The 27656-nt window shown below is 35.6% G+C and overlaps 1 protein-coding gene across 1 annotated transcript in view; it reads left to right on the forward strand.

The window, feature by feature from the left end:
• The window catches only part of LOC136028976 (RNA polymerase II-associated factor 1 homolog), a 41170-nt gene extending 13514 nt beyond the window's left edge, over positions 1-27656 (forward strand). The window contains exons 3-9 of the mRNA XM_065706974.1: positions 3987-4181; positions 6252-6390; positions 8019-8162; positions 12217-12320; positions 19403-19578; positions 23046-23318; positions 27111-27656. Of these exons, the coding sequence (XP_065563046.1) occupies positions 3987-4181; positions 6252-6390; positions 8019-8162; positions 12217-12320; positions 19403-19578; positions 23046-23318; positions 27111-27577 (1498 nt within the window). The 3' untranslated portion in view covers positions 27578-27656. The remainder of the gene's footprint in view (positions 1-3986; positions 4182-6251; positions 6391-8018; positions 8163-12216; positions 12321-19402; positions 19579-23045; positions 23319-27110) is intronic.

The following is a 27656-nucleotide window of genomic DNA, read 5'->3' on the forward strand; positions in this document are numbered from 1 at the left end:
TAGGCTTCACAACATCTCATGAAAATTAGGATCTGTTGGCCTTCCTTTGTTTTTTGTTTTATTCTCATTCCTTTTTCTATGGCATTTAAGAAGACATAAAGCATGAAGAGAATAAAAGTATTTTAAAACGTTTTTTTCATGCGAAAGCATAATTCAAAAACCATCAAACGGTTTATTTTAGTAATTAAATTGAAAAAAAAAAATTGAACGAAAGTAAAGAGCAACATGAAAAATTAAAATAAGTAGAAATTATCCTATGTACAACGATGCCTACCACTTACAATGCAATAAAAATCTAGCCAGTTGGTTTTACAAATGTTATATTTTTGATTCCCTCTCAAAACATTTGAACTGAAAATTTTACTATTTAAAAAAAATGACAACAAAAAAGTTTCTGGAGGCATTGCAAAAAAAAACTTTGTTGCATTGCTCCTGTGTTACAACATTCATTCTTGAACCTATTGTGGAAAGATGTGAAACTTTAGCATAAAGTCAAAGGCTGAGGGGGAAAACAGCTTCCCTCATATACAGGTCAATTTCTGTTTTTTTTTCAGTTTTAACGTTACTCTTTACTTCCACTTGAAAAAAATGTTAAATTTTGTCTTTCGTGTTCTTTTTTTGGGTTCTGATTGTTTAATATCATATTTAGGATATTTCAGATCTTTTCTTCTAGAAAATTGATTCTATATATTTCAGTCTTTCTCATTCGAATGACTATTTAAACTTTTAATCTTGTACCATGATTTGCAACAATGAGGACGTTGGACAAAAAGACAAAGAGGGGGGGGGGGCAACACTTTATTCTAACTGGTCAATTCTTCTCTTTTTCTGTTTTCTTCAAACTGTAATCTAAGTCACCTAAAATCTTAATTGCAACTATGTCTTAGCATATGACAGGAAAACATCCATTGACGTTTGTAAGACTTTTTTAGAGTGGCTTTAACCAAATTTCTAGTTATGTAGAAATATATGATATACTCACCTTTATTGCTGTTATGCTGCCTGTTTGCCATTGGCTGGCTATTTTTGTAATTATTCTTGGCGTACTAATTAGTTAAAAAAATGTAATGGTGCTGATAAGTCATATAATTAACTCTACTCATCCATACAATCACACAGGCCAAACAGCATAGCCATACACAATCAACCATAAAGACTAATCCATGGACAGGCAGTCGTGTCGTCAGTAAGTATAAGTCGTCATTTACCAGATAATAAAAACAATAAAAAAAGACAAATAATTCAGAGGCAACAACCCAACACAAGGACTCATCAGGAGAATACACACTTGCCTATTGGGTTTCGGCACTTTAAATTCCCTACCCAGGCAAGTGGCTTGCCTACCATAAATTCCCTATGGTACCCCCGTGCTAGGTATCACCCCCAAAATATATGCCTATATATATATAAATGTTCAAATTTTGAATTGCTCAAAAGTAGAGGAAAGTAAAACATATGTACCTAAAACTGCATTTTGAATTGTTGATTTATTAATAAGCATGCGCAACCACACGTTTAAGTGGTCTTGGGTGATTCCTTAAAATACATGTCAAGAATTTTGTTGAACGTCACTTATTCCCAGTTCTTATCAAGATTATCTGTAACACATTGTACTTTTTATAAATCTCCCTGTTTACATGTAACACTTGTTTTCCATTGGGATCTCTTTCTTCAATTACATAAAAAAAACTAGTTTTTTTAACTGAAAGTAAGGAGCGACATTAAAACTTAAAACGAACATAAATTACTCCGTATATGAAATGGGTTGTCCCCTCCGCAATCCCTCGCTAATTACGCTAAAGCTTTTAATTGTTTTAAAAAGCAGAATTGTGGCAAAGAGTCAAACTTTAGCGTAAAGAGCGAGGGATTGCGGAGGGTACAACCCATTTCATATACGGAGTAATTTCTGTTCGTTTTAAGTTTTAATGTCGCTCCTTACTTTCAGTTAAAAAACTAGTTTTTTTATGTAATTTCTGAACGTTTTTGAATTAATGCATGTTTGATTTTGGCTCTCCACACATAAATTATTAAAATGAAATTTGCATATTAATTCCTTTTTTGGCTAAATGGCTTTCTCTTAGTTTTGATCAGACGATTTTGAGAAATAAGGGATGGGGGAGGAGGCCTAGTTGCCATGCAATTTTTCGGTTACATAAAAAGGCTACTATAAATTTTAATTTTTAACGAATTTTTTTATTAGTAAAAAATATACGTAACTTAAGAATTAACTTACGTCACAAACTTTTATATTCTTAAATTTTTATTATGTATATGAGGGGATTTGTACCCTCGTTAATACCTCGCTCTTTACACTAAATCGTAAGTTTTGTCCCAATTCTTTAAGAATGACCCCTGAATCAGAAAGGCCGTAGAATAAATAGTTGAAATTACTAAAAATACTATAGCATAAAGAGCGAGGTTTTTATCTCATCCTAAATACCTCGCTCTTTATGCTAAAGTATTTTTAGAACCCCTCATATGCGTAATAATCTCTGTTCGTTTTAAGTTTCAATGTTACTCCTTACTTTCAATTGAAAAAAAACTTTTCCATGTTTATTTTTTCATTTTTTTTTATAGTAATTTTAGAAAATCCTGCACCCTTTTCATTGAATTTCTGTTCCCCCATAACATATTTCTCCAAGGAAAGATCCTCCCACATAGCCCCCTCCCCTCAACCCCACCCCCAAAACCAAAAAAATCCCCTGAAAACGTCTGTACACTTCCCAATTACCATTATTATATGTAAACACTGGTCGAAGTTTGTAAACTTGCAGCCCCTGCCCCAGGGACTGTGGGGGAGTAAATCATTCCCAAAGACATAGTTATAATGATTTTTGACTATGCGGAACAAAATGGCTATCTCAAAATTTTGATCCGTTGACTTTGGAGAAAAAATGAGCGTGGGAGGGGGCCTAGGTGCCCTCCAATTTTTTGGTCACTTAAAAAAGGCAATAGAACTTTTCATTTCCGTTAGAATTAGCCTTCTTGCGAAATTCTAGGACCACTTGGTCGATACGATGACCTCTGGGGAAAAAAAAAAAAAAAAAAAAAAAACAAATAAACACGCACCCGTGATTTGTCTTCTGGTAAAAAATACGAAATTCGACATTTTTGTAGATAGGAGCTTGAAAATTTTGCTTCAGGGTTCTCTGATACGCCAAATGCGATGGTGTGATTTTCGTTAAGAGTCTATGACTTTTAGGGGGTGTTTTCCCCTATTTTCCAAAATAAGGCAAATTTTCTCAGGCTCGTAACTTTTGATGGGTAAGACTAAACTTGATGAAACTTATATATTTAAAACCAGCATTAAAATGCGATTCTTTTGATGTAGCTATTGGTATCAAAATTTCATTTTTTAGAGTTTCGTTTACTGTTGAGCCTGGTCGCTCCTTGCTACAGTTCGTTATCACGAACTGTTTGAAATCAGTCAAAAAATTATCAAGACACATGAAAGCCATTCGCATTTTTTATTGCGAAGTCTTAACGTTTTTATCATTGTCCTCTTCCGAAAAAATCCCACTGCATGGCTATTTTTTTTCTGAAAAGAAGAAAATAATTTAGAATTTCGTTCCTATGGCGAGAATTATTGTGTAAGTAAGAAGTTTGGATTTGAGTATGCTTCAGATTTTAAGAGACACAGATAATGGTTATTTTGATATCCAGTGAAATTAAATACCATTATTACGAAGTAAGTGATGTGCGGTAGGGAAATTCATAATTAAGAGACTGCATGATTACAGTTCAATAATGGGGAGATGCATAAACGCAGTTGCATACCAGTTGGCTGCAAGGAGGGGACTTGGCGTTTGCAAATGTATTCTTATGTATACTTTAATCAATTAAATTCATCGAGAATAGAGTGGGTTTTAGTTTCCTGGGAATTTAAATCGGAACTATGAAGTAAAATCAGTATTGCCCCCTACCTCCCCCAAAAAATGAGTTTGTCCCATGAGAAATATTATTATAATTCTATCTTTCTTCCCTAGATTTATCAAATATAAACAAACAAGCCTAGAAAGGAGCTACAAATATGATGTACTGGCAGAACATGATCTGGGCGTGGCCATCGACTTGGTTACTAATAATCCTAACATAGTAACAGATACAAATGCAAAATTGGATCCGGCTGATGAAAGATTGTTTGAGGAAGACAGTATTCATACTCCACAAGATTCAAAAAGGTATTTTCTATTGTAATGCTTTTCGTTCAGCCCCAGTTGGATTAAAAAAAAGCGCGGTTTTGAGCAACATATTCTTCTTCGATAGCCTAAACCTTTCAATCCTTCTTTCAGTATAATCACTAGGATTGAACCCCGTATTTGTACAAATTTGATACACAGTTGTTCAATTAAGTTTATTAAACTATCCTTTAATGATTCTTCTGGGAAGCATCTTGTATATCTTTGCATATCATAATTCTAAGACTCTGCTTCCGGTTCATCTGTAGTTTTTTTCAGCTGGGAAAAATGCACTGAATTTTCCATTCTACATTTTATATCTTTAGTGCATCCTTCCTTACCTCACTTCAATGCTACCTAGGTAGGTGAAACTATTTGTTTAGTAAATTTTCTCGTTACGTAACTTCATGTTTTCATCTTCATTTATTCCTAATTGAGTGGGTCTTCGTCGTGTTAATTTTACAAAGCCATTCATATCGCCAATATTTTGACCCATGACATCCGAATCAACTGTATAAACTAAATCTTGCTGAGTGTTAACTTCTAGAGGCATGAGAGTAGTCCATAAATTACTAACCACTTAGCCGCCCTGGCTAAGTGGCTGGCATGAAAATTCATTGTCCAAGGGGCACGGGTTCGATCCCAGACGTAGACGGTCATTTGCTTTGGGGTATGGGTCATTGTTGTGACTTTGTAAGCTGAGCCAGAATCAACCCAGCTCTAAACGGGTACTTGGAGAAATCTGGGGAAGGTAACGAAGAAGGGTGTGTGAAAGCACAGGATGGTTGTCCCCCCATTGCACTTCCTGGCTGAAGGGCCCCAAAACGGAGATCAGCACTGCCGGTTTGGACCTTAAGGGTCTAGTGCCGTCTCACTTATTTTTTTTTTTTACTTTTTTTTTTACTTCACTGCTTGACTCCTGACTCCACACCAGACTATCTGCTTAACTCACTTCCTACCTCAACCGTAGCAATGTTAATGTCTTAAAGAGCACTAGTTACTTTAATGTGCATAATTAGTACACTGCAAGGATAGATCCTTCACAAAGACTTTTTATGTACTGAATCAAAGGCTTTGTCATAATCTATAAAAGTTCGAAGGAAACGTGCCTGAAAATTTAGGTTCTTCTCACTTATTAATCTTAGTGTGTTGATTCGGTTATCAACCTCTTTATGTGTCCCAAATCAACCTGATCTGCCCATAAAACTATGTCTACAGCACCGTTTAGTCTGATAAGTGTAATGATCTTAAGCAATTCGCTTTTAAATCGGGTTACTCAATAAGTACTATATTCAGTCTTATCACCTTTGTTATGAATGTGTTATATTTACTGTTTTTCACTAGATTACTAAATTTTTAAACAGCAGGCTACTGTAACTAATAGCAGCAATGCTATTTTAATAAAGAACAATAGAAGAGCGAACCATCTATTTATTAAATTTTATTCCTGGGTAAGAAGAAATGAGTTCTTATAAATTTAATGGCATTGAATTTGATAAATGGTTGAGTTTCATATTAATAACCTGTCAGAGTAATCCGTTTAATATTAGCGTTTCACACAGGGCCGTATCTAGGATTTTTACGGGAGTGGGGGGAGTTGGTTGCAAAAATATTTTTTTCGGGGGGTCGGGGGTACAAAAAAGCTTAAAAATGCATGAAAAGTTTGTTTATATTCATTTTATTACGTTATTACGAGTCAGACAATCGTTTCGGTGGGGGGGGGGGAGGTTATAATTTTGTTCTGACCAGATATTTTCTTTTCTTTTTTAATTTTTTTAAAGATTTTTCTCTTGGCTTATTAGGAACCTCTTAACAGCAAGCTTAGAAAACTTGCCAATTTTTTCAAAAGATCCACCATACGAAAGTAGAAACCAAAAAAAAAGTAATTGCTTAAGAACTGATGGATCAATAGAGCTGCATACATTGTGATTGCTAAATCTTTAGCTAAAAGTTAAGCAGAAATCAAGAGATCTAAAAGAGAAGTGTAGATAAAAATTAACGAAACCGAGATTAAGAGTTAAGTAAATAATGATTTTGTTTTTATGTTTCATTTACGGAAAAAAAATTCATTAGGTCGGCTCAGCATAGAAAAACAGTATCTTGGCTCCGAAGAACAGAATATATATCAACAGAAGCGACACGTTTCCAGCCAACGACAGCAATTGAAAAGGCTGAAGCAAAAGTGGGATACAATGTCAAAAAATCGCTCAAAGTGAGTACAATTATGCTTTACAAGTGAATCAATACTTATTTGTTTCTCTTTGTTAAGATTTACTGCTATTGTCTATCTGTATTCCGTTTTGCAATACTTTCTCATGCACAAGGAATTGTTTTTCTGGTTTGATCCCAGAGTTAGTAATTCTGAATAAGCACGGACCAGGACGAAGACAGCACATTTGTAATTCTAACGAATATATTAGACGTTTATCAAATATAAATAACCTTATCATATACATATTAAGGTTCAAGTTTACTAAAAAGGATCAAAATAGAACGACACGAAGGGTTGAATACTAGTGATCGACCGAAATAGCTGCGGGTTCCCGAAAGCACAAAAGAAAACCTTTGATCTTAATCCTGAATTGGATACATTTTATAATTGATCTAGATATATCCTTAAAGCCGGAAGTAGGAGAGACGGTATCTAAACAAGATGGAAAGCTAAACATCTGGACATTAAAGGTGATGTTGCCAGAGAGTTTCCCAAGACGCGGAGTTTCCCAAATCGCCTAAAAGGGGATGTGTTTTGAAAAAGTATTTCATAGTTGGGGTTTCAAAAATATGGTTGTTTGCTGTAGAATCAAAATAATTGTGAGTGCTATTTGAATTTAATGCCTTGGTTATATCATTTTTATGCGTTTTTCAAAGTTTTGATGAGTTTTACCCATATAGTTATTGCTGCAGTTTCACGTTTTTTTTGGTAAACCCTCTTTGGCGAGTAACAGGGGTTTTATCTTTACCAGAGTTTAGGAGATTCGTGATTTTTGAAATACTAATAGTCTACACAGAGTCTAGTATCTCGCAAACTCTGTTAAAGATGAAACCCCACTTACTCGCCAAAGAGGGGTTTATCGAATACCATGCAACTGCGGCAATAACTGTATGGGTAGAACCCATCTAAACTTAGAAAAACGCCTGTACCAGCATACAAATGATATAACCAAGGCATTTATTTCAAATAGCGTTCATAATTCTTTTGATCCTCCTCTAAACAATCATTTATTTTTGGAAATCCCAACCATGAAATACTTCTTGGAAACACCGCCTTCGTTAGCATGATTTTGGAATTAAACAAGTTGTACGCGAGGCAATCAAAATTGAAACTTAAGAAAAATAATAACATTCATTTAACTTGAGATTTGGGGAGTATTCACTCAATGCTATATACTCAAATTTGATTAAAAATGAGTTAAAAAATTACATTAAAAAACCAATATCCAAAACCAATGAACCAGTTACAAAGCGACTTTTTAATTTAACTCCTAAAAAGGCAAGAACAGCATTAAAAACATACTGTTAATTTGTACCTGAATGAATTGCATTGTTTCTTATGTCCCTCAGTCATCTTCGGTCCTGGTTGAACATCTGGGGTAGTTTTAATTTTTCAATTTCAGTTATAAAGATTCGATTTTTTTTAAGTTCTCTTTTATTTATATGCGTGGTTTGCTTAGATGTAAAGCCGAAATATTCAGGGATTTGACAATTTCACTGTCTGAGGTAAATTGCCTCTTGTTTTACTTTTTGTTGTTTTTATAATCGAAAGGCAGTGTGGTCTTTGTCGTTGTTTGGTACTCTAACTACCGTAATTAAGAGTTTCTTCAAGTTATTCATTCTTTTTAGGAGGATCTTCTGTATTCAGATAAAGAAAGCCAAATTAAAGCAATTGAAAAAACTTTTGAAGATGCCAAGGTCCCTATAGAAAGACACCATAATAAAGCAGGCGTGTATCCTGTTGAAATCCTTCCGGCTCTTCCAGACTATGAGGTAAGCTCTGTTCTTGTCATGTATTTCAGTAAAATCCTTCGTGTACTATGCCTACCACTGCAATGACATACTGACAATTCCTTGGAGGAGCAATCCTAATTTTGACATTACAATGTTCCGTCCAACCTGTTTTCTGAATTTTATGAGCTCAGCAAACAGGTTGTAATATTTTCCATTAGACAATTTGACCGCGTAAGGTCGGTCAAAAGGACTCGGTCGGCCTTGAAACTTGGTTTGATCCCCGTGACAATAGTGCTCTAATTTCTATGAAATCGCGGAGGTATACCTACATACATACATACATCAAAAGGTTGACTCACTTAAATTTGCCCTGAAGATCTATTTAGGTTAATTCAAAATTTCAAACTAAAATTTTGCTTTTTATTGGTTTCATAAACCTCACTCCTGCACCAGAAAATTGCTCTGACACTCCATGCAATTTGACCAGTGTGCAGTGGTAAATGATTGGTTCACGATAAGTGGCTCACAGACAGTAAGGTGGATAGGTGTTTTCCGTCTAAGGTACTTGTTTGCTTAATTTTTGTAAAAAAAAGTGGAAGTGCCACAGTTACATAGCTGTGCTTTTGAACTTCAGAGGTAAACTAATTACCATCACTTTTCAGTATTTTTGGAAATTACAGTTCAGAGCCTATAATTGTTTTTCTAAAACAATATTTTTAAGGTAGTGCATCTGATAGAAATTGAGTAAAGTTCAGTGTCGTTTAACGACAGAAGATGCTGTAAAGAAAGAAAGAAAGAAAAATCTGATTGTTTTCACCTTGCACCAGATTATGTTTAGTATGTCTGTTTTCAAATTTTTTACCGGTTTGGTTTTGTTGACTGTTTTGACGATCCTTGTACAGGGCATTGTCCTGATTACCTGATTGTCTGTATAATGTTGGTATTTAAAATAAAAGAACTAATTAGTGCATATGGAAACGTTTTCGTGCATGTTTACTGCCCCTACAGTGGGGGAGGATCTTATTAATTTACTCTCAAATGGTGAGGTGCACAGGCGAGAGCTTAAACATTTTTAATAGGTAACACCTGTAAGTCTTTGTGTATTTGGATTATGTGGCAAAAGTTGAATTATGTTTTGTCTGAAGAATATATTTCGAAAATAGTCCTGTGAAAAGTCTTGTTTGGTGCGATAAATTACCTTTCAGAGATTCTACTTTGGAGCTCCCACAGCGTCAATAAAGTTAAGAATGCTGTTCACAAAGCTAACAAACCGTTTTCCTCGCATAACTTTGTTGACTTCATTGCTGTCAGAAAAAAGTAGAACTTCATTGAACATTTTCAAGAAAGTCAGTGAAGTTCAGCCAATAGCAGAAGACTTGTGGGAAATGGCTATCTACATTTATAGTAGTGTATACTTGTTTAAATATTTTGCTTTGTAAAAGATTAAGGGTTAGACAAAAGAAAATTTTCATGGAAGCCTCACTTATTAAAAAGGAAAAAAAATGCTTAAGGAGATGATTTTCTTGGCTCTACGCCTGACTAATTCAGTTATTTGCCATGAAAAAATTGTTTTAAAGTCAAAAATATGAAATGCTTGTGTGAGTGGGATAAGCAATTGGATGAAAAACAATTGCATTAAAAAAAAACTGATGGCGCCGCGGGAGCCCTGTATAATATCTGGGAACAGACGGGCATTAGAAATCATTTGCCTCAAAAGCATCTACACAATAATTACCTTGTTCGTTTTGCAACCATAATGCGAGTCATTCACCAATTTGCACAAAACCCACAAATTTGAACTGCCATCGACGGAAACTAGCAAACAATTGGCAAATAAAATAACAAAAATTCATTCATTCAAAACAAACACACCAGCAATTAAATAAGTTTGAGAACTATGTCATTTGAGTTCGGATTTTAATAATTGCATTCCTTGTAGATACCCTTTGAAATCTAAGCGGTTGATAACATCTTTGATTATGTGAATGTGAAGGTGGTTCTAGGTTTATCTACGAGATTACTGTGGCAGTGGCTTCTCTTTTGAAAAAGCCGAAATATGAGTCTTGTATTCTTAAATCACTGGTATCTCTGTTCAGAGCTAAACCTAAATGTTGGTATTTATAAATCTCAACAGCATCTCTATAGTGCTTGACAATACCTTTGTCGTGTGAAATTAAGCTAGCTTGATTAAATAAAATAGTATGGCTCTGGTGACCATCTGGTGGCCTTAAGAACCCCGTTTTTGATCGTTTTGTCTTCTTTATGTCAAAGGAGAAAGGACTTGTCAATAGAAATGAATGAGCAGTAAATTCTTAGCTCTCTGGTAAGCTTAAAAGGGCTCTTAAAGGTTTGATTAGAAAAAAAAAATCTGCCTAATACAGTAGTGTTTCGGGTCTCTCTTGGACCCGGAGCAAAATCTTGATTATCCTCCCCCTCCTGTCTTACTCAGGCCAGATTCTAGTTTATTTAAAAAATTAGTTTCAATTTATTAATTAATAATATGAAAAAAACTTCGTTTTCTTAAAGAGTTAAAGAGGCTGCGTCCCAAAGTCGAACCTTAAAACGTACAGGAATTAGGGGAGGCAGTTGGGGGGCTGCCGCCCCCCAAACCCCCCGCTTTTAACGACTCTTTTGTACAGGTTTTTTGTTTTGTTAATTAAAAGAGGGCCTTTCCGAAGCCAAGAGCGGGGGGTCAGGGGGGCGGTAGCCCCCCACAACAAAAAACCTGTACAAAAGAGTCTGTAAAAGCGGGGGGTTTGGGGGGCGGCAGCCCCCCAACTGCCTCTCTTAATTCCTGTACGTTTTAAGGTTCAACTTTGGGACTCAGCCTCTTTAACTCTTTAAGAAAACGAAGTTTTTTTCATATTATTTCTGTACGTTTTTCTACAATCCATGGTGGATGTAATTTAATAATTCCTGTACTCCTCGTACAGGAATTAGGACTGCCTCTCCTAATTCCTGTACGTTTTAAGGTTCGACTTTGGGACGCAGCCTCTTTAACTCTTTAAGAAAACGAAGTTTTTTTCATATTTTGTGAAAAAAACCGCCCGATAAGGGACTTGAACCCTTGACTTTAGGATTAAAAGTCCCACGCTCTACCGACTGAGCTAACCGGGCATGTTTGAAGTCGAAATACCTGCATGTGTATAAATATAACTTTTAAATAACTTTTAAGAATTTCAAAAATTAACATGGGCTCTTATGGGGAAATGGGTTTTTCTGAGCTAGAAAATCGGGGGGTTAAGATTTTCCGACGAAACTTTCCAGGAAAATTACTCGGAGAATTCCGTGTCGAATGAGTCTTCGTACACCCAGATCCGATGTCGGCTGTGACCTGTAGGCGTGGCGAAAAAAAAAGAACATGAACATTAAGTGGCTATGCGTGGTTTCTGGAAAACAGGGAAGGAGTTATCGGATCGAGCTGAAATTTCGCGAATAAGCTCCTGGGCCCTAGGGGACCTTAACTTGTGAATTTCAGCCCGATCGGACAACGTTAAAGGGGGGGGGTGGGTGGGTTTGGGGGGTCGAAACTTTTGGCCAGATTTTCCCCATGAAGGAAAAGTCGGAGGGGGGTGAAATTTGGCAGGTTTCTTAGTTTGAGCTCGGGCTACGAAATGCATCCCTCCCCATCCCTCTGCGACCACTGGAACCGAAGATCGCTTAACATTGTCGTGGTTCGCCTCTTTAAAGAGGCACGAGTGTGCCTCCTTGATAAATAATTTACTTTGTAAATATTTTTACATTTATTATTTATTTTAATTTTATTAATTAATTAATTAATAATTTGCTATTTATTTTCATTTATTTTACTGCGTTCTCTACTTTATTAATAAAATTTGAAAAATCACAAAATGAATGTTAGAATATTTGTTTGAAATTTGCGCCCCTAAAATTTCTGCGTCCGGGGCAAGTGCCGCCTCTGTTCCCTCTAAAACAGCCTCTAGCCTAATATTTATTTATTAATCAGGAGTTTAAATATGCCCGTTGACAAGACTGTGGGATGTTAGTATGTTTTTCTTCTTGTTTTTTGATTGAAAAGAATCTTGATAATTATGCATTTAACTCATTAATAAAACTTTTTCTTTTATTTTAGCTTTGGAAATATCCATGTGCTCAGGTTATTTTTGATGCTGATCCAGCACCAGCAAACATGTCCGCTTCTCATCAAATGGAAGAAATGTCTCAGGCTATGATCAGGTCAGTTATTTCATTGTTTTTGTGTTTTAGTATCACTTTCGTAGTTGATTTTAATTTCATAAGGGACAGAACTGCTCATCGGCACCTCAGAGGACTTAGACGACACTTCATTCAGGTACAAATTAACAGTCATGTTTTTACTGCTATTATTGCCTTTTTAGGAGTTAAATTAAGAAGTCGCTTTAGCTTATCCCTGCTAAATAGATGTTGTTGTTGTTTGGGGTTTGACGTGTTCGACTAATAGGTCATATGCGTTCGTATCACTCAGTTGTTCTGTGCCTTCTATAATCCCTAGCTTGTTTGGGTGTCACTTCAGTCAGTATTCACTGAACCAGAATAGTATCACTTGACTTGCTAATGGAGGGGGGTTATTTGCTTGCAGTAACTGCCTGCGTTGAAAAACGGGAATCAAAATACTGCAACTATGCATTGTCAAACAGCAATTAAAATACATGTACAACACAATAATAAAAAGTAATACAATTTTTACACATTATAACCAATATCAATACAACCAAATGCCGATAAAATATATCTAAAATGATAAATAGGGTAATTCTAAAAATCCTATTAAATAGGTGATAAAAAAAAATGTTTTGACTTGCTAATGGAGGGTTAAATTAAAAAGTCGTTTTAGCTTATCCCTGCTAAATACATAACAAAGTAAAATACTGGTGCCGTATTTTAGTTATGCACAGAACGACATCTTTAAATACTAAGACTATTGGAATAAATTTATTGATTCTAATTAAAAAAACTGTGAGTTAGGTTTCCCGTTAGTGCAATGCATTGTTGTTTCTTGGCCCTGTAGCAAATAACATATGAGGGACTCAGAAGTAAATAGCTCGTACCGTGTTTCTAGTAAAGAACAGACCACCTACCCAGAGTAAACAAAATTATAAAACACGTTAAAAAAAACTGGCTAGTGAGAAAAAATTGCCATATGTAGCTGTTTCAGGAATGGTAACCCTTATCTCGATTAGTCAAAAAAAGAATTTTTTTTCTACTGAAAGTAAGGAGCAACATTAAGACTTTAAATGAATAAAAATTATTCTGTGGATGAAGGGGGGTGCCCCATCCTCAACACCCCTCTCTTCACTCTAAAGTTTTTTTTAAGCACTTTTAAAAAAGGCTCTGATTCTAATTATAAGACCCTTGTGTTTCAGGAATTGTTTTTAAAGAATTGAGATAAAGGGTCGAATTTTAGCGTAAAGAGTGGGGTATTGAGGAGGGGGCTGTCCCCTTCATACACGGAATAATTTCTGTCTGCCGATGAGCAGTTCGTTACCGCGAACTGTTTGGAAATGTTGTTTTGAAAACAAATTTATGGGATTTCGACAAATAACCTGAAATCCCAAAAAATAGCGTTGGAACAAAACAAGAAGTACACCATTGAAATCGCCATGGCAAAAATCCTATACAGGAAACTTGGAGTCCTCTGCCTTGAACAACAAGGAAAATTACTTTTTTGCATGGGTAGCACTAATGTGTTCTATTTTCCCCCCTTTTTTTCCACTGCTAGCAGGGTACTGGAACATAAGAGAGAATTGTCTAAAGGCTTATTTTAAAAGAGACTGTCATATCTAGTGCCTTTTATAATTAACAAAATGTAATTAAAAACAAAATACAGTTTATGACAAAAAGCTGCATCTTTGTATACGAGATGACGTTATTATGGGTATGATGTTATATTTGAGGGATTCTCCTACCTGAATCCCTGGGTTTTGTTCTTTACTATATCCAGCTAGGAAAAGCCCAAAACTTTTTCCTGTGTTTAATATATGACGTATGTGTAAATCATCTATTAAATATCGTAAAAGCGTATCATTACTTGTAAAAACCATCATTTCCTTCGCAGGCAAGAATTATGCGGAGTTTTCCAAAATGTAATATTGTATTCATCAATCTGGCCTTAGGTCCGCATTGTTTGTAAAAATCACGGAAGTTATACCCTTATCACTTCTTGGTTATAATTTTATTATAATCGCTGAAAACAGCAAATGAGCATAGATTGTCAGTTTAATATATACTGATATTCATTCCTAATGACCCTAATAACTTTGGATTTATTAAAGTTATTAATATATTTATAGTATCAAAAGCTCGTCTCTGGCACTCGACTAGTGACAGTGTTGTGTACATGAGATTCTTGATGTTGCTTGCCTTCTAACCATAGATTAATTTGAACTTCTTTTTCAGCCTTTTCACTTGTAATTATTTTTGCTTTAATTATGCTGTTACATAATTTAGTAAAATACCAGACTTGTTCTATTACACCAATCTTCTGAAATATCAAATTACGCATTACCATAATTGTGTTATTCTTTAGTTCTTGTTACAATCACTCTGGGGGAAAAGAAACAGATAAATTTCTCTTAAAGTTGAGACCTATCTATATCTTTTTTTTTTTGGACAAGAAATGTCGAAAGCATAATTTTTCAGAAAAAAAAAAAAATAGCCGATCCCGAGAAAAAACATGTACATATATGGACACAATTATTGTCCGTTTAATTATTAAAAAAATGTGTATAATATTAATCAATAAAGGTTTCGTATTGAGTGTTCAGTGCTTCCTGTCACATAAAATTATCTGATCGACGTTCATTTTCATAAACTCGTTTTCAGATATTCTTGGCGGGGAGTACCCTGCTCAAGGTAGTTCTGATGAGCTGTACTTCGGAGAGTTGATCGCAAGGGCTTTGCTCTTTCAAGAACGAGCTTTGATAGCTCCTTTGATGGAGGTTATACATGTACTTGTCGAAAACCGACATGGACGCCACGTCGAGACGTTCCTGGATCAACTGTGGTGTTTTAGCTTTCATGTTGCCAGAGATTGCTCCACGAACTACTCGGTTTTGAATTTGTTGGAGTGGAGTGATGTGGATTTTTGGTGCGCAAACGAAGAGAGGACATGTATATTCCATAGCAGGTCTGATGCATGAAATGAAAAGTGGCAGAATGAACTCATTTGGGACAAGACTTTTGCATCTTAGGATAACATCTAACTTCTTGGAGCAAGAGAATCTAATTTTATTGAGATGTTCAGTCCATGAGAGATCCGAAGAGAAGTTGACTCCAAGTAAGCGCAGTGTATCAACTCGCGCTATTGCCTCTCCTTTGAAGACGAAGTCAGAATGAGCCTTCCTATTACGCGCCTTAGAAATTAGGAGCCCTTTCGTTTTTGATGCGTTAAAACTTACAAGCCATGCATCTGCCCACGCCTGAATTTTCTCCAGGTCAGCCTGAAGCTCCCTGTGGAATTCGCTAGGATCTTTGTCCTTTGCAATTGATGTTTTTTTGTTATCCTATCATCAGCGAAGTGTTGAGTTTTCTTCACAAGGTTGTCGCCTAAGTCGTTTATGAACACCAAGAAAAGAGTTGGCCCAAGAATAATTCCTTGGGGTATTCCTGATAAGACTGAGTGTTCTTTTGATATGAAGCCGTCAAGGACAACTTGCAATGATCGCCGACGAAGAAAGTCAGCAAGCACCTCAAATCAACTCCACATGCTTTCAGTTTACAAAGAAGTTCCTTGTGCTATTCGTGATTGAAGGCTTTGGCGATGTCAAAAGAGAGAAGGCGAATATCATGTTCTTCAGGAAGAAGCTCAACCCGTTTTTGATATCTTGCAATCAGACAGTCCAATGTAGAGCGTTTTCTGCGAAAACCGTATTGCGTGTCTGCCAACAATAGATGTGTACTCAAGGTATTGGTAAAGTGTCTTATTAATGACGCTTTCTTAAACTTTACATACGCAGGACAGCAGACATATTGGACGATCCGATCCTACATTAGTAAGGTCGGACTCTGCCTTTGGAACAATGACCACATGAAAAATTTTCAAGGCTTTCATGATCCCACTGCAAAGCATTTTCTATACACAGAGTCGAAAGGACCAGCAAGTTCATGGGAACATGTTTTAAGGATGAGATTGGGAATCGTGTCGTGTGCTGAAGCTTTGGTGACACCCAGATGGCTTAGCGTTCTGAGCACCATACTAATAGTTATGTTAACGCTGGTGATTTTCGCATCTGTTCTTGGCGGAAAAGGGGAGGGGAGACTCTGGCTTCATCAAGTTGGGAAACCTTGAAAAGGCTTGTGCAAGAGCATCTGCCTTTTCCTAGCCTGACTGGATCATTGTTCCTTCGACATGAAGCGAGGGAATTGATGTTGGTTTAGATGACGGTAGAGGTTCTTTGATGACCCTCCACCACCGCTTTTCTGAGGTACTTTTCAGTTAGTCTACAAACTTGAGTTTGTAATCGGCTCTAGCTTGACGTGCAGCTTTCACAAACTCGTTTCGAGCGCTAATAAAAGCAGCCCGGTCCTCGTCGGATTCAGTCGAACGCCATTTCTTTTGAACTTTCTTTCTGGCCCTGGCTTCCTTTCTGCAATCAGCATTGAACCAAGGCTTATATCGAGATGAGACTTATACTGTTTTGGACGGGACGAATTGCTCAATGGCCTCTGTGACTGCTTTTTAGTGAAATGCCGTTGCTTTACGTGGGGCCTCTTTTGAAAATTTACTCTACGGCTTTGCCGATAAGAAGTTTCGCAGACCATCCCAGTCTGTGTTGTGATACTGCCTGATGATCTGCTCGTGCTTTACAGGTGGAGGTATTTTCAGATTTCCATGAGGTATAACTGCCACATAGTCGCTAGCAAAAGGATAGCATTCAACACTAAAAAAATACGAATGATCAGTTAAGAAGAGATCAAGCCGGGACGATCCATGAGGGCCAATATAATTGTCAAATTCAACAAGCTGTTCTAGGCCATAAGCAAGACTCAGGTCTAGCAGAGCTACGCCTTCCGCATCAGTCTTAAGACTTTTCATAGTGAATGTTTAAGTCTCCTTGGATTATTATACCTCATTTAGGGAACTTTTGCTTCACAAATTCCATGCAGTCTTCCAGATATTCAGTGGTTTTCATCTTTGGTGGGTCATAGACTATACCAATAACAGACGATTTGTTAGGTAGGTTTTCTTGCACCAAAAGGACCTCCTTATCGCTAGGAATCGAAAGTGCCGTAAATAGGATATTATTTTTAAGGTACGTAGCAACACTACCTCCACCGAAAGTCGACCTTCTCGGGTTTTTGCGATCCAGCCATAGCAGAGTCAGCGGACAAAAGAACTCCTAAGACAGACTTTGCTTCATCAGATTAGGAATGGTCATAAGACCTCATGCTTAACCTCAACAAGGGTGATGGTGACCCCAATAGGGGCAGGAGTCGGCACCTATCGCCCAAGCTCTGCGGGCAGGGACGGCAACCCCTGAGTGGTTTGCCGGAGCATACCATCGCACACCCACCAGGCTGTAGCTATTGCTGCAACCATGAAGTCGCTGCAACCAGCACGGCTGACTATGATCCGAATCTTCTTTGTATTACTTTACTGAACACATTTGTCACACACAGGAGAATCCTTTAGTTTTTCCTAGCAACAGCTTAGTTAAGACTAAACCACGTAGTAGTCACTTGTACTCGAGCCGCTCTTTAGGGTAAACGACCAATTAAAATTTTTGACTATTTTACATCTTTTCCCATTTCCCTGGGAAAAAAGAAAGACCAACAATAGCATTTAGGGGAATATCTCTTAGTGTAAAACAGTTAATCTACATTTTAAGAATAGTTTTACGATTTATGGTGATGAAACAATGTAGGTCAGTTTCCTAAGTCCCCCCGCCCCCATATTCTGCTACTTCACACACTATTTTCCATTCCATCCATCTTCTGTATTATCGCAACTTCAAACTCTTCGATTTCATACCCCAAACATTCTTGGAATGTGTCTCTCAGATTATCTACCTGAAGTCTAACAACATCATAACTAACTGGTAATTATGCACCCTTCCGAAATTTTAGATGTAAACTAACTCTTAATGATGCTAAATGGTAATACTTAATTTTAGTATCAATAACCTGTTTCATGTAGTCTATTACCCTTCTTCTTTGTCTTCCCTATACTATTTCAGCCTAAGCTAGGATACCATCTATTCCTGTTAGACTAACCTAGCCATTGAGGTTCCCCTAATCAAATACAATATTCCCACATGGAATCTTATCTTTTTGTTCCTGAAACTGAATACAAAATTAAATCTGGGTCACTATTGACTCCTTCAGAGGATTGTAGAAGAATATATACTACCATGACTAATGTCTTGCACCTTTTAAATCATAAAGTGCACTTAACATAATAGATCCATCAAATAAATAATAAAAAAGGATATATCTAGGAAGGATATTTGTGTTTTCCCATGAGATGACTTGCCAATGACGGCAATTTCAGTTTGAATTCATATTTGAAATTCATTTATTAGATCAGTAATTTTGATAATAAATATAGTTCGCTTTCCGCTGTTATAAATTTCCGGGTATTATTTAGCGAATACGCCGAATAGTTCAAGAGTCGTATTTTTTCAAGCGCACTTTTCAGACCTTTGAATTATTTAAGGAATACATTGAACTTGATCTTTCTTGAAAAATCCGTATGCTACTTACAAAACGAAAATCGGTTAAAAATTAAGGAGTATCAGGTCCAAGACCAAAGGATATAATGGTAGCTATTAATATTATCAGCTATTATATTAAACCAATCCTAACTCACCATTGTTTTGGTTGTCTTTATTTATACTGGCTTTACTTATTGATATTTTCTACATTATCCACAAAGTATTCAGGAGGGGAAGATTGGTTTGACCCATTTCACCAAAATTACTTTGACTCGTTAATTGGCCTGAATACTATCAGACAAAGTTAGTAGATTAATAAATATTAATAAATTAATTATTGATGTTTGACTAATGTCGATTAACTGATGATAGATTAATCTACTGGCCGAAATCCTTTGATATCAGAAAACACGTTAGTAGAGTCCCGTGAGCCCCTCCCCATTTGTTGCCATAAATTTACTATCTCTGTGTTTGGTCACTTTCTTCATGAAAAGGCTTGGTGTCTGTTGTACGGGTTTCTTCAGACACGTCTGTCACGCTTAGAAGGGGAGTATAGTACCTAGCACTCAAGTAAATACTAATTGGTTGTTTTAATTGTACATACAGTTTTTTCATTTTTATTATTAGAGGCGTGATGGACGAAACAGGAGAACAGTTCGTTGCTTATTTCCTTCCAACTGAGGAAACGATGGAGAAACGTCGCAATGACCTATTGGAAGGAGTTGACTATAAAGACGACGAAGAGTATGAATACGTAATGACTCGACAGTATCATTGGAATGTTAAAAGCAAAGCATCAAAAGGTACACTAGAGGTTTTTCTTCTTTCTATACACTTATTTGAATAATATTATTGATAGTGGCACAGATTATCTATTAGGTTCCATCAGATATCTCACTCCAACATTATTGGAAACTCCGAAGCCACCTGATAAGATGATATGCCTTCCCAAAGGTTGACAGTATCTAATGACATTGCGCGGAAGGAACGTTATCCAATCTAAGCGTTAGCGGAGCGTCATCAAATCCAGTGACATAGCGCCAGATGGCACGGGTGGGCGAGTTTTTTAGATAGCCAATGTAATTGAGGATCACGACGAACCGTGTATTTTGCTAGGAGTGAGATATCTGGTTTAACCTAATCCATAATCTGTGATAGCAATCTTTAGCCTATTGAATTATATTCAAAATTATTTCTAGTTGTTATGTTGTTTGTTCTTTCTTGAATGCAAGTAGCCCTCTTTTTTGTCCTTTATCCTTCACTTTTTTCTCACGATTTTAAAATTAGTGATTTTTCATCACTTCGTGCTTGTTGTTTGAACTAGTATAAGTTTATATTTGGTTGTCCGGTTTGTTTAGTATAAGAAAATTAGTCTTGAGACTAAAATTAACGAATCGTTTGAATTAGCTAACATCAAATTCAAAATTTTTTACAGTAAATATGAAAATATCATATCTGTGCATAACCCTTTTTTCCAGAAAGTAATAAACACTCGATATCTTTTAATTTTTCGTTGTTTTTATTCGACGAATTCCATTCTAGGTCCATTGCGTGTTTTTTTCGTAAATTCTTGCCAATTTTTTTATTTGTTGGAGTGAAAAATTAGTCAATGAATTTTAATGGAACGATTTCGCGGAAATTTTCTATAATAGGACATACAGTTAGAATCAAGAAAATTTTCCCGACTATCAAACAATTCCACTGTGCTATTTATTCGTAGTGCATTGATGCCAATAGCAAATCTATAACTTTATTTTCTAATATAGAATGGACTTCCTTGTCGGACACAAATGCCGTGATCTTCAACTTTACCCCTTCCTAGGACAAAAGATTATCATAAATCCGTATGAGATGAAGACTCTTAATTCAACACAGACATAAAAAAATTATAAAACACTTTCCTGGCATGGGAATTTCATAAAAGAGTCGTTTTAACAAGTATATGGTGAAAATGTATGATTTTTTACAATCTCAATAGTTAATTCTTTCATTTTTATGAATGGGGTTAACAATGTCTTAATTATCATAATTTTATGCCTATGAAGGCATAAAAAAAAAAGGTAATTTAAATAAAAAAAATGGTTTGCCAACATTTAAAGATAAAATAAAATTATATCTTTGGTTTCTATGCGTTATGCAGGCATGCCCTTGAATTGAAATTTTGGTAAGTATGATTGAAACATTTGTAACTTAATTTGCAGCATCTTTTATGCTCCTTGATTTTCAGAGATAGGAATAAATAATAGGATACTAAACTGAATATTATAGATAAATATTCTGAATAATGAATACATATCCTAGATAAATGCTAAATATACTGAGTGAATAATTAGGAATATACACCGACTGAATGATTAATTGGAAACTTTCCTGGAATGTGAATTTCATATAAGAGCTGTTTTAACAAGTATATGGTGAAAATGTTTGATTTTTTATAATGTCAATAGTTAATTCCTTCATTTTTATGAATGAGGTCAACCATGTCTTAATTATCATAATTGTAAGTATTTCCGGAATTTAGTAACACAAAATAAAGTCAGGATTGCCTGCCTTGTTTAAAGTGCAATACTGAACTGCTAAATTTATCATTTCTCTTATTGTCTAAAGTTGATTTTATTATCGTTAAGGTAACTTATTAGACAGTCTGAAAAATTCAAAATTTTAAATTTACGATTGTAGAATAACGGTTAACTTTATGTTTTTAACTCCTTCCTCTTTAATTCCTTGAAACCAGACGTTGAATTCCATTTTTAGGAAATGTTTTTGCAAAACATGGTGAAGAAAATTATCACGGGGGGCAAGTTTTCCAAAACCTAGCGAAAATTGACGAAATAAGCGGAAAATACAGAGAAAAATGGGCAAATAGGTTTTCCAAAACCCAGCGAAAATTGGCGAAATAATTGGAAAACACAGGAAAGAAATGGGCGAATTGAAAGATTTCGTGGGCATGAGACTGAACGAATATACATTCCTGTATGTCTTTGGAGGATCAGGAAGGCCTATTTACTTAGATTCTCTATTTTTAAACAATATTTGCTAGAATATTTTAAGATGAGCTTCATGTCATACTTTTTGCAGAGCATTTATTTTTGTTTTGTTCTGCGATTTCATTTTACCGTTTTTTTTTTTCTTCCGAATTGCTTAAAAAAATATTCACAGTAGTACCTTTGTCTATTTATAGAGCTCAATACCCCATTGATAACTATGCGCTATTACCACTTGACTGTAAGGTTAATCCCTGTCTTTCTTCATAATAATGCTCATTCCCCTTTCTTATTTTCTCTTTTTTTAGAACTTAATAGGGTCGATTCTGTTTTTAAACGCTTAAGTATGTAACTATTAAAACGGTTAAAAAGAGCCGACTATGATAACATATGAGGACTTTGATAGTGAAAAATACACAATTAGTCGGATTTTATTTGTCAAAATATTTGATTAAATGCTTTGAAATTGCTAACAAGTAGGAAAAAAAAGATATGCGTTGTGATAAACTGATTTCATTGTGATAAAATTCGTTGTTTGGGTGTGAAAGTACTTCGACGTGCCATCACGACCTAGAAACAACAGCTTCCCTCCTAATACTTTAAGTAACAAGGACATTAAAAATGAACTCTGATTTAAGACCTCTGTATGCAGTTATGTAGTTTTATGCTTAGTGGGCACCAAGTTTAAAAATAAGGAACGTGTTTTGAAAATCTGCAGAAAATGAGCAAAAAATATATCTTCATGTAGGTTTAGAATCTGTAACTTTCCTGATTGCTGTAGCAAAAGACAAATAATGCTATTAATCTAAACTGTGAATAAGGATGAATTTGGTTAAAATTATCCAAGATTAAATGCTTTAGATTATTACATAATTGACTTACCTACGGAAGCATATTTTTAGAAAGACCAGTTAGGCTATGCTATTCTGTTATATTTATCCCTTTAGTTGACTACTGCCATATAAACACAATCCTTATTTTCTTCTGATTTAAAAATATCACTTTCGTTACTTAATATCTGCATATTCCCACTAGCCTATATTGTTGTTAGTAGTAGTAGTAATATTATTGTTTAGTAGATTACGTGTGCAATCTTAGTTTTTGTGCGGTGCTGATGAATTTCTTTTCTTTGATTTGTATTAAATTATTGTGCTGCCACTTCTACTAAGACGTCGGATTTATAAGTTTTCCTGTTGTAACCCCACTTAATTCTTATCACAAAGCTTCATCACTAATTGTCTTGCATTACCAGATGTATTATCAACTATTCTGTGCTTTATTTTTAGGATATGAAGAAAACTACTTTTTCCTATTCCGTGATAATGGAGTTTACTACAATGAACTAGAAACGAGGGTTCGTTTAACAAAACGTCGACCAAAGGCTGGGGCACCGCCCGTAAGCAATACGCGTTTGCTTGTCAAACATCGTCCATCTACGCGTAAAGAGGACAAGCTATTACGAATCAGAGAGAGGAACTTGGAGCCGCCTGGTAACTATGAAGAAGAAAGTTCGACTAGTGAAGAAGAAGAGGAAGAAGACGAAGAAGAAGAAAAAAAAGGTAAACTCGAGGTCAATTGTCATTACTTACAAAGCGTTCGACTGTCACAAGATTACTTATCCGATTACTTAACATTTCATGAGACGTAAATGACGTACGAGGTTAAGAGGAATCTTACTTGAAACGGTTAGAATTAGTTGCCAGATAAGCTAAATTTACTAACCCCAGAAAATGTAGGATAAGTGAAAATGTAGTCGTATGTCAATAAAAATTCAGTTTTTTCAAAAGTCGAAAAAGCTTATGAAATTATATGTAGGGAACACAGAAAGAGGGACAGTAATTGTGAAATATGGCACATACCAAGGGACTTATAAATAAACTATGTTTAGACTGGAGTAAATATGACTAATGTTGTTTTTCTCCTAGTTGTCCATAGCCTTTTGGTTAACAAGGGTCGGATAAGTATTTGTGTTTTCTACAGGTTGTATTGGGGAAGTAGTTTTCAGCCGATAAGTCGAATAAGACATGCTTGAACTCACTATTAAAGAAGGTTTTGTCACCGTGTTAAGGTGAAGTTCCTAGCTGATATTTTCCCCTAGTCAACTACGTTTTTTGCTTAAATTACGTCAATGATATCGATGGTGTTGTGTCGAAAGTTCATAAGTTTCAAGTTTGTAATTGCAGAGATGCTCATTTCTTTGTTTCCGAAAATATGTTTCGTGTATATTGACTCTGGAAAAGTAGGGGAGAGTGGTATTGACTGGGACGCAGAATATAGTGGGCCAGGCCGCCTTTTTGCCCTCTAACATTCTCCAAAAAATTCGTAGACGTCATCTATCATAGCTAGTTTGATGTTCAACCATCCAGACCAATTGTTTTGGTATGTTTCAATTTTGTTTTTTAAGTGAAGGTACCTCAAAGTTTGGGAAATACACCCAAAAACTTATTCTGCCTTTAGATTTGCTTTGGTTATCCATTTTTAGTTCAGTCATATTTAGTGTTTTTAGTACCAAACGAAAGCCAAATTATCTCGTCATGTTGTATGACCATCTGGTTTCAAAAATATTAAAAAAAACAACAAAAAAAAACACCCAGACTGGTACACATTGGGACATATCCCAGTATGTATCAGATGACACACATCTATAAAATTGTGGGTAATCTTTTTTTCTTCAAAAGGGTTTAATTGCATACACGTTGTCAAAGAAGCATATATATAATGTCTATGGAGTAGAATAGGGTATTAGGTTTCAACTTTCAGGGAAAGTAGAGGGGGAATAAAACTAAATCAAAAGGTACAATGATACACAGATTTTCAAAAGGCCGTGTGTGCAATATCCCAGGAAAAAAGGTGGTACGTTGAAACTTTTGGAGCATGCTATTGGGGATGTTGAACTAAATCAAAAGACACTATGGTCGTCCAAGTGTGTCATAAGGGTGTATTACGACATCTTAGGAACAGATGAAGGTATTAAGTTGAACCATTAGGACATGTTGTAACAAGAGATTAAAGGGCAAGCATTCCTTCTCTCAAGCCCATTCATTTTCGAAAAGCATCCAGTCGAAATTTTGAGACAGCCATTTTGTTAAGCATAGTAGAACGGTCGGGCAACTATATCTTTAGGGATATTAGGCATGTCAACCCAACCCCCCCCCCCCATCCCCCAATTATACAGTTGGCGCATTATTCTTTAAAACTAAATGTTGCTTTAAAATAAATCAAAAGGCATTGTGTTAAATGGTTGCCAATAAGACACCTCAGCAATATTTTCGAGAACGACGTGCGTTATAAGGTTGAAACCTTTTGGGATACTACTATTACTATCTACTGCTCTTATAATTTAAATAAATAAAAAGAGTACAAGTGTATCCAGGTTGTCAAAGAGCATAGATACAATCTTTTCGGAATTATATCAAGTTTTTTTTTTCAGGTCAACTTTAGAAGCTATAAAATTAAATTAAAAAAAATACTATTTGTGTCAGAATCAAAAATTGTTGAAAAAGCTTTTCCAACATACAAATAGCAACCCAAACTAGGGATTCTTATTGAAGAAAACTGAAAAGATTTATCAAGGTTTTTTTTTTTCATGAAAAAGACTATATCAGTAAAAACCGAACAGAAATTAATTTTAAAAGCTTTGTCCACAAAACAACTTTTTCAAAGAAAAGTGAAGAGTTCTGTACGCCTAGAATGAACAAAAATAAACTCAAATAATCTTCCAATCGTAAAACTACCACAAATCGCTATCAATAAATAAATGAAACTAAAACAGAAATTACAATAAATAGCCGAGTCAAACTCAAAACGAGCAAAAATTAAAATGAGTAGGGCTGATTATCCGTATGCCTTCTCAAGACTAGAACACAATTTGCGCTTCACTGAGCACAAATTACGTTTTAAATGTTTTCACCTTTCTTACTTTCATAAATGAAAAATTATGAAAACCTTAACGAAGAAATGTCAGTATATGTCAATTTAACTGACCACCCACGGTCATTTATTTGTTTGTTCGTTTTTTTTTTTTTTAGTAAAGTGAAAATTGTGTTCTGGTCTTGAGAAGGCATTTAGGTTGGCTCGGCTATTTATTGTAATTTCTGTTCCTTTTGAGTTTCATTTATTTATTGATGGTGATTTGTCGCAGTTTTACGTTTGGAATGTTATTTGACTTTATTTTTGCTCATTCTTGGCTTAATGGAGCTCTTTACTTTTCTTTGAAAAATTTGTCTTGCGGAAGGTTTTTTATAATTTTCAAGCAACTTCGAAGTTTTTCGTCCATTTTGCTAATTTCGATGTTGAGTTATATACCTTCTTCTCGTATTTACAGATTAAGTATAGGCGAACGTCATGATCAGATGTAAACTGACATTCGTAACAATTTTTCTAGTTGAATACCCGGATTGATTATTCACTTAGCAAGATTAATTGACTTCAGCTTTTTAGAAATTAAAATGATATCAAAACTTGAGGAAATTATTCAGCTGAACCGTCATGTGTAAGTACCGAGTTGACTTACATCCATCAAACCCCGTTAAGAGCTTCTTACCGCAGGACACTAGCAAAGCTACGCAGAAAAAAAGAAGTAAAAACACAATAATAATTAAAAACTGCCTGGCAGTTCTCCTGACATTAAAACGGTTTCTTGTTGACATTGAAGCAGGAAGAATGTATTTACCTACGGTGCGGTCAAGCGCCTTGCTAGCAGAACTTTAGATCGCTGATATTGATAATTTAAAGCATAAACCACGTATGTCCCTCTTTTCGAACTTTGGTGGTGAAAAAAAAAATGTTTTTAGAGGTTTAAAATTATGTTAATGAAGCCTTCATTTGAGACAGACAATTTTTGGTGATAATTAAAATAACGACGTGTCAAATTTTCTGTGTGTTAGTCTGGTTGATACTCAATCCCCGACCAGTCGTTGTGGATTGATCGGTCAACCGATTTCCCAGCATCATTTTCTTCATATACGTAGAGTTATGTCTTAGCTATGAAAAAATACTCTTCTGTGGATCCATGATCCAACAAAATCTCAGGTCCGTGGCTTCTACATCCTGAGACTTAACCCTTATTTTCATTCCAATTTTTTTCTGCATACGCAGAGGTTCAGAATATTTTTAATTCATTATTTGTTATTATAATTTAGCTGTTACATATTCAATTAAAAATGTCGCATTGCTTTTGGAGAACTTATCAAAACACAAAAATCAAACCAACAAAAATCAAAACAAAATTCGAATCAGAATAGTTTAAAAAATTTAGAGCATTGATGATGAATTAATCCCGAAAGTGCACAAGTGACAACCTCTACTAACTGGCAAAGTTTTTTGACATTCATCTTTTCTTTTTCTTCTAGAAAGCGGAAGCGAAGCTGGATCTGCTAGGTCTCGTAGCAGCTCAAGATCAAGAAGCAGATCGAAGTCAGGAAGTCGCTCAAGATCTCGCAGTCGCTCAGTTTCTAGTGCTGCTTCTGCTACTAGTAAGCGCTCAAAGTCAAAATCACGCTCCCGATCGCGTTCTCGGTCGCGTTCAAAGTCTAGCATTCGTTCTCGCTCGCGTTCTGCGACTCCAGCTGGTTCAACAAAAGAACGTTCACCATCTCGTTCGAAGTCACGCAGCAAATCGCCCTCGAGGTCGCGTTCACGGTCCCGTTCTTCTGGTGGTTCGAAATCACCATCTCCCAGTCGTTCAAGATCCCAATCTCGAGGTCCGTCGAAGTCTCCCACTCATTCACCAAGCGGCTCTAGAAGTGCCAGTGCGGCTAGCTCTCGTACTGGATCGCCCGAGAAAAGCAGTGCTTCTAGTGGAAGCGAATCGGATTAATATGAGTTTTTTTTATCTATTATGATTCAAATTTGATTTGAACTTTTTTTTTATTCTAATAAATAAGTGTTGTTGAGCA

The sequence above is a fragment of the Artemia franciscana genome, chromosome 7 (assembly GCF_032884065.1).
Source record: "Artemia franciscana chromosome 7, ASM3288406v1, whole genome shotgun sequence".
NCBI classification, from domain to species: domain Eukaryota; kingdom Metazoa; phylum Arthropoda; class Branchiopoda; order Anostraca; family Artemiidae; genus Artemia; species Artemia franciscana.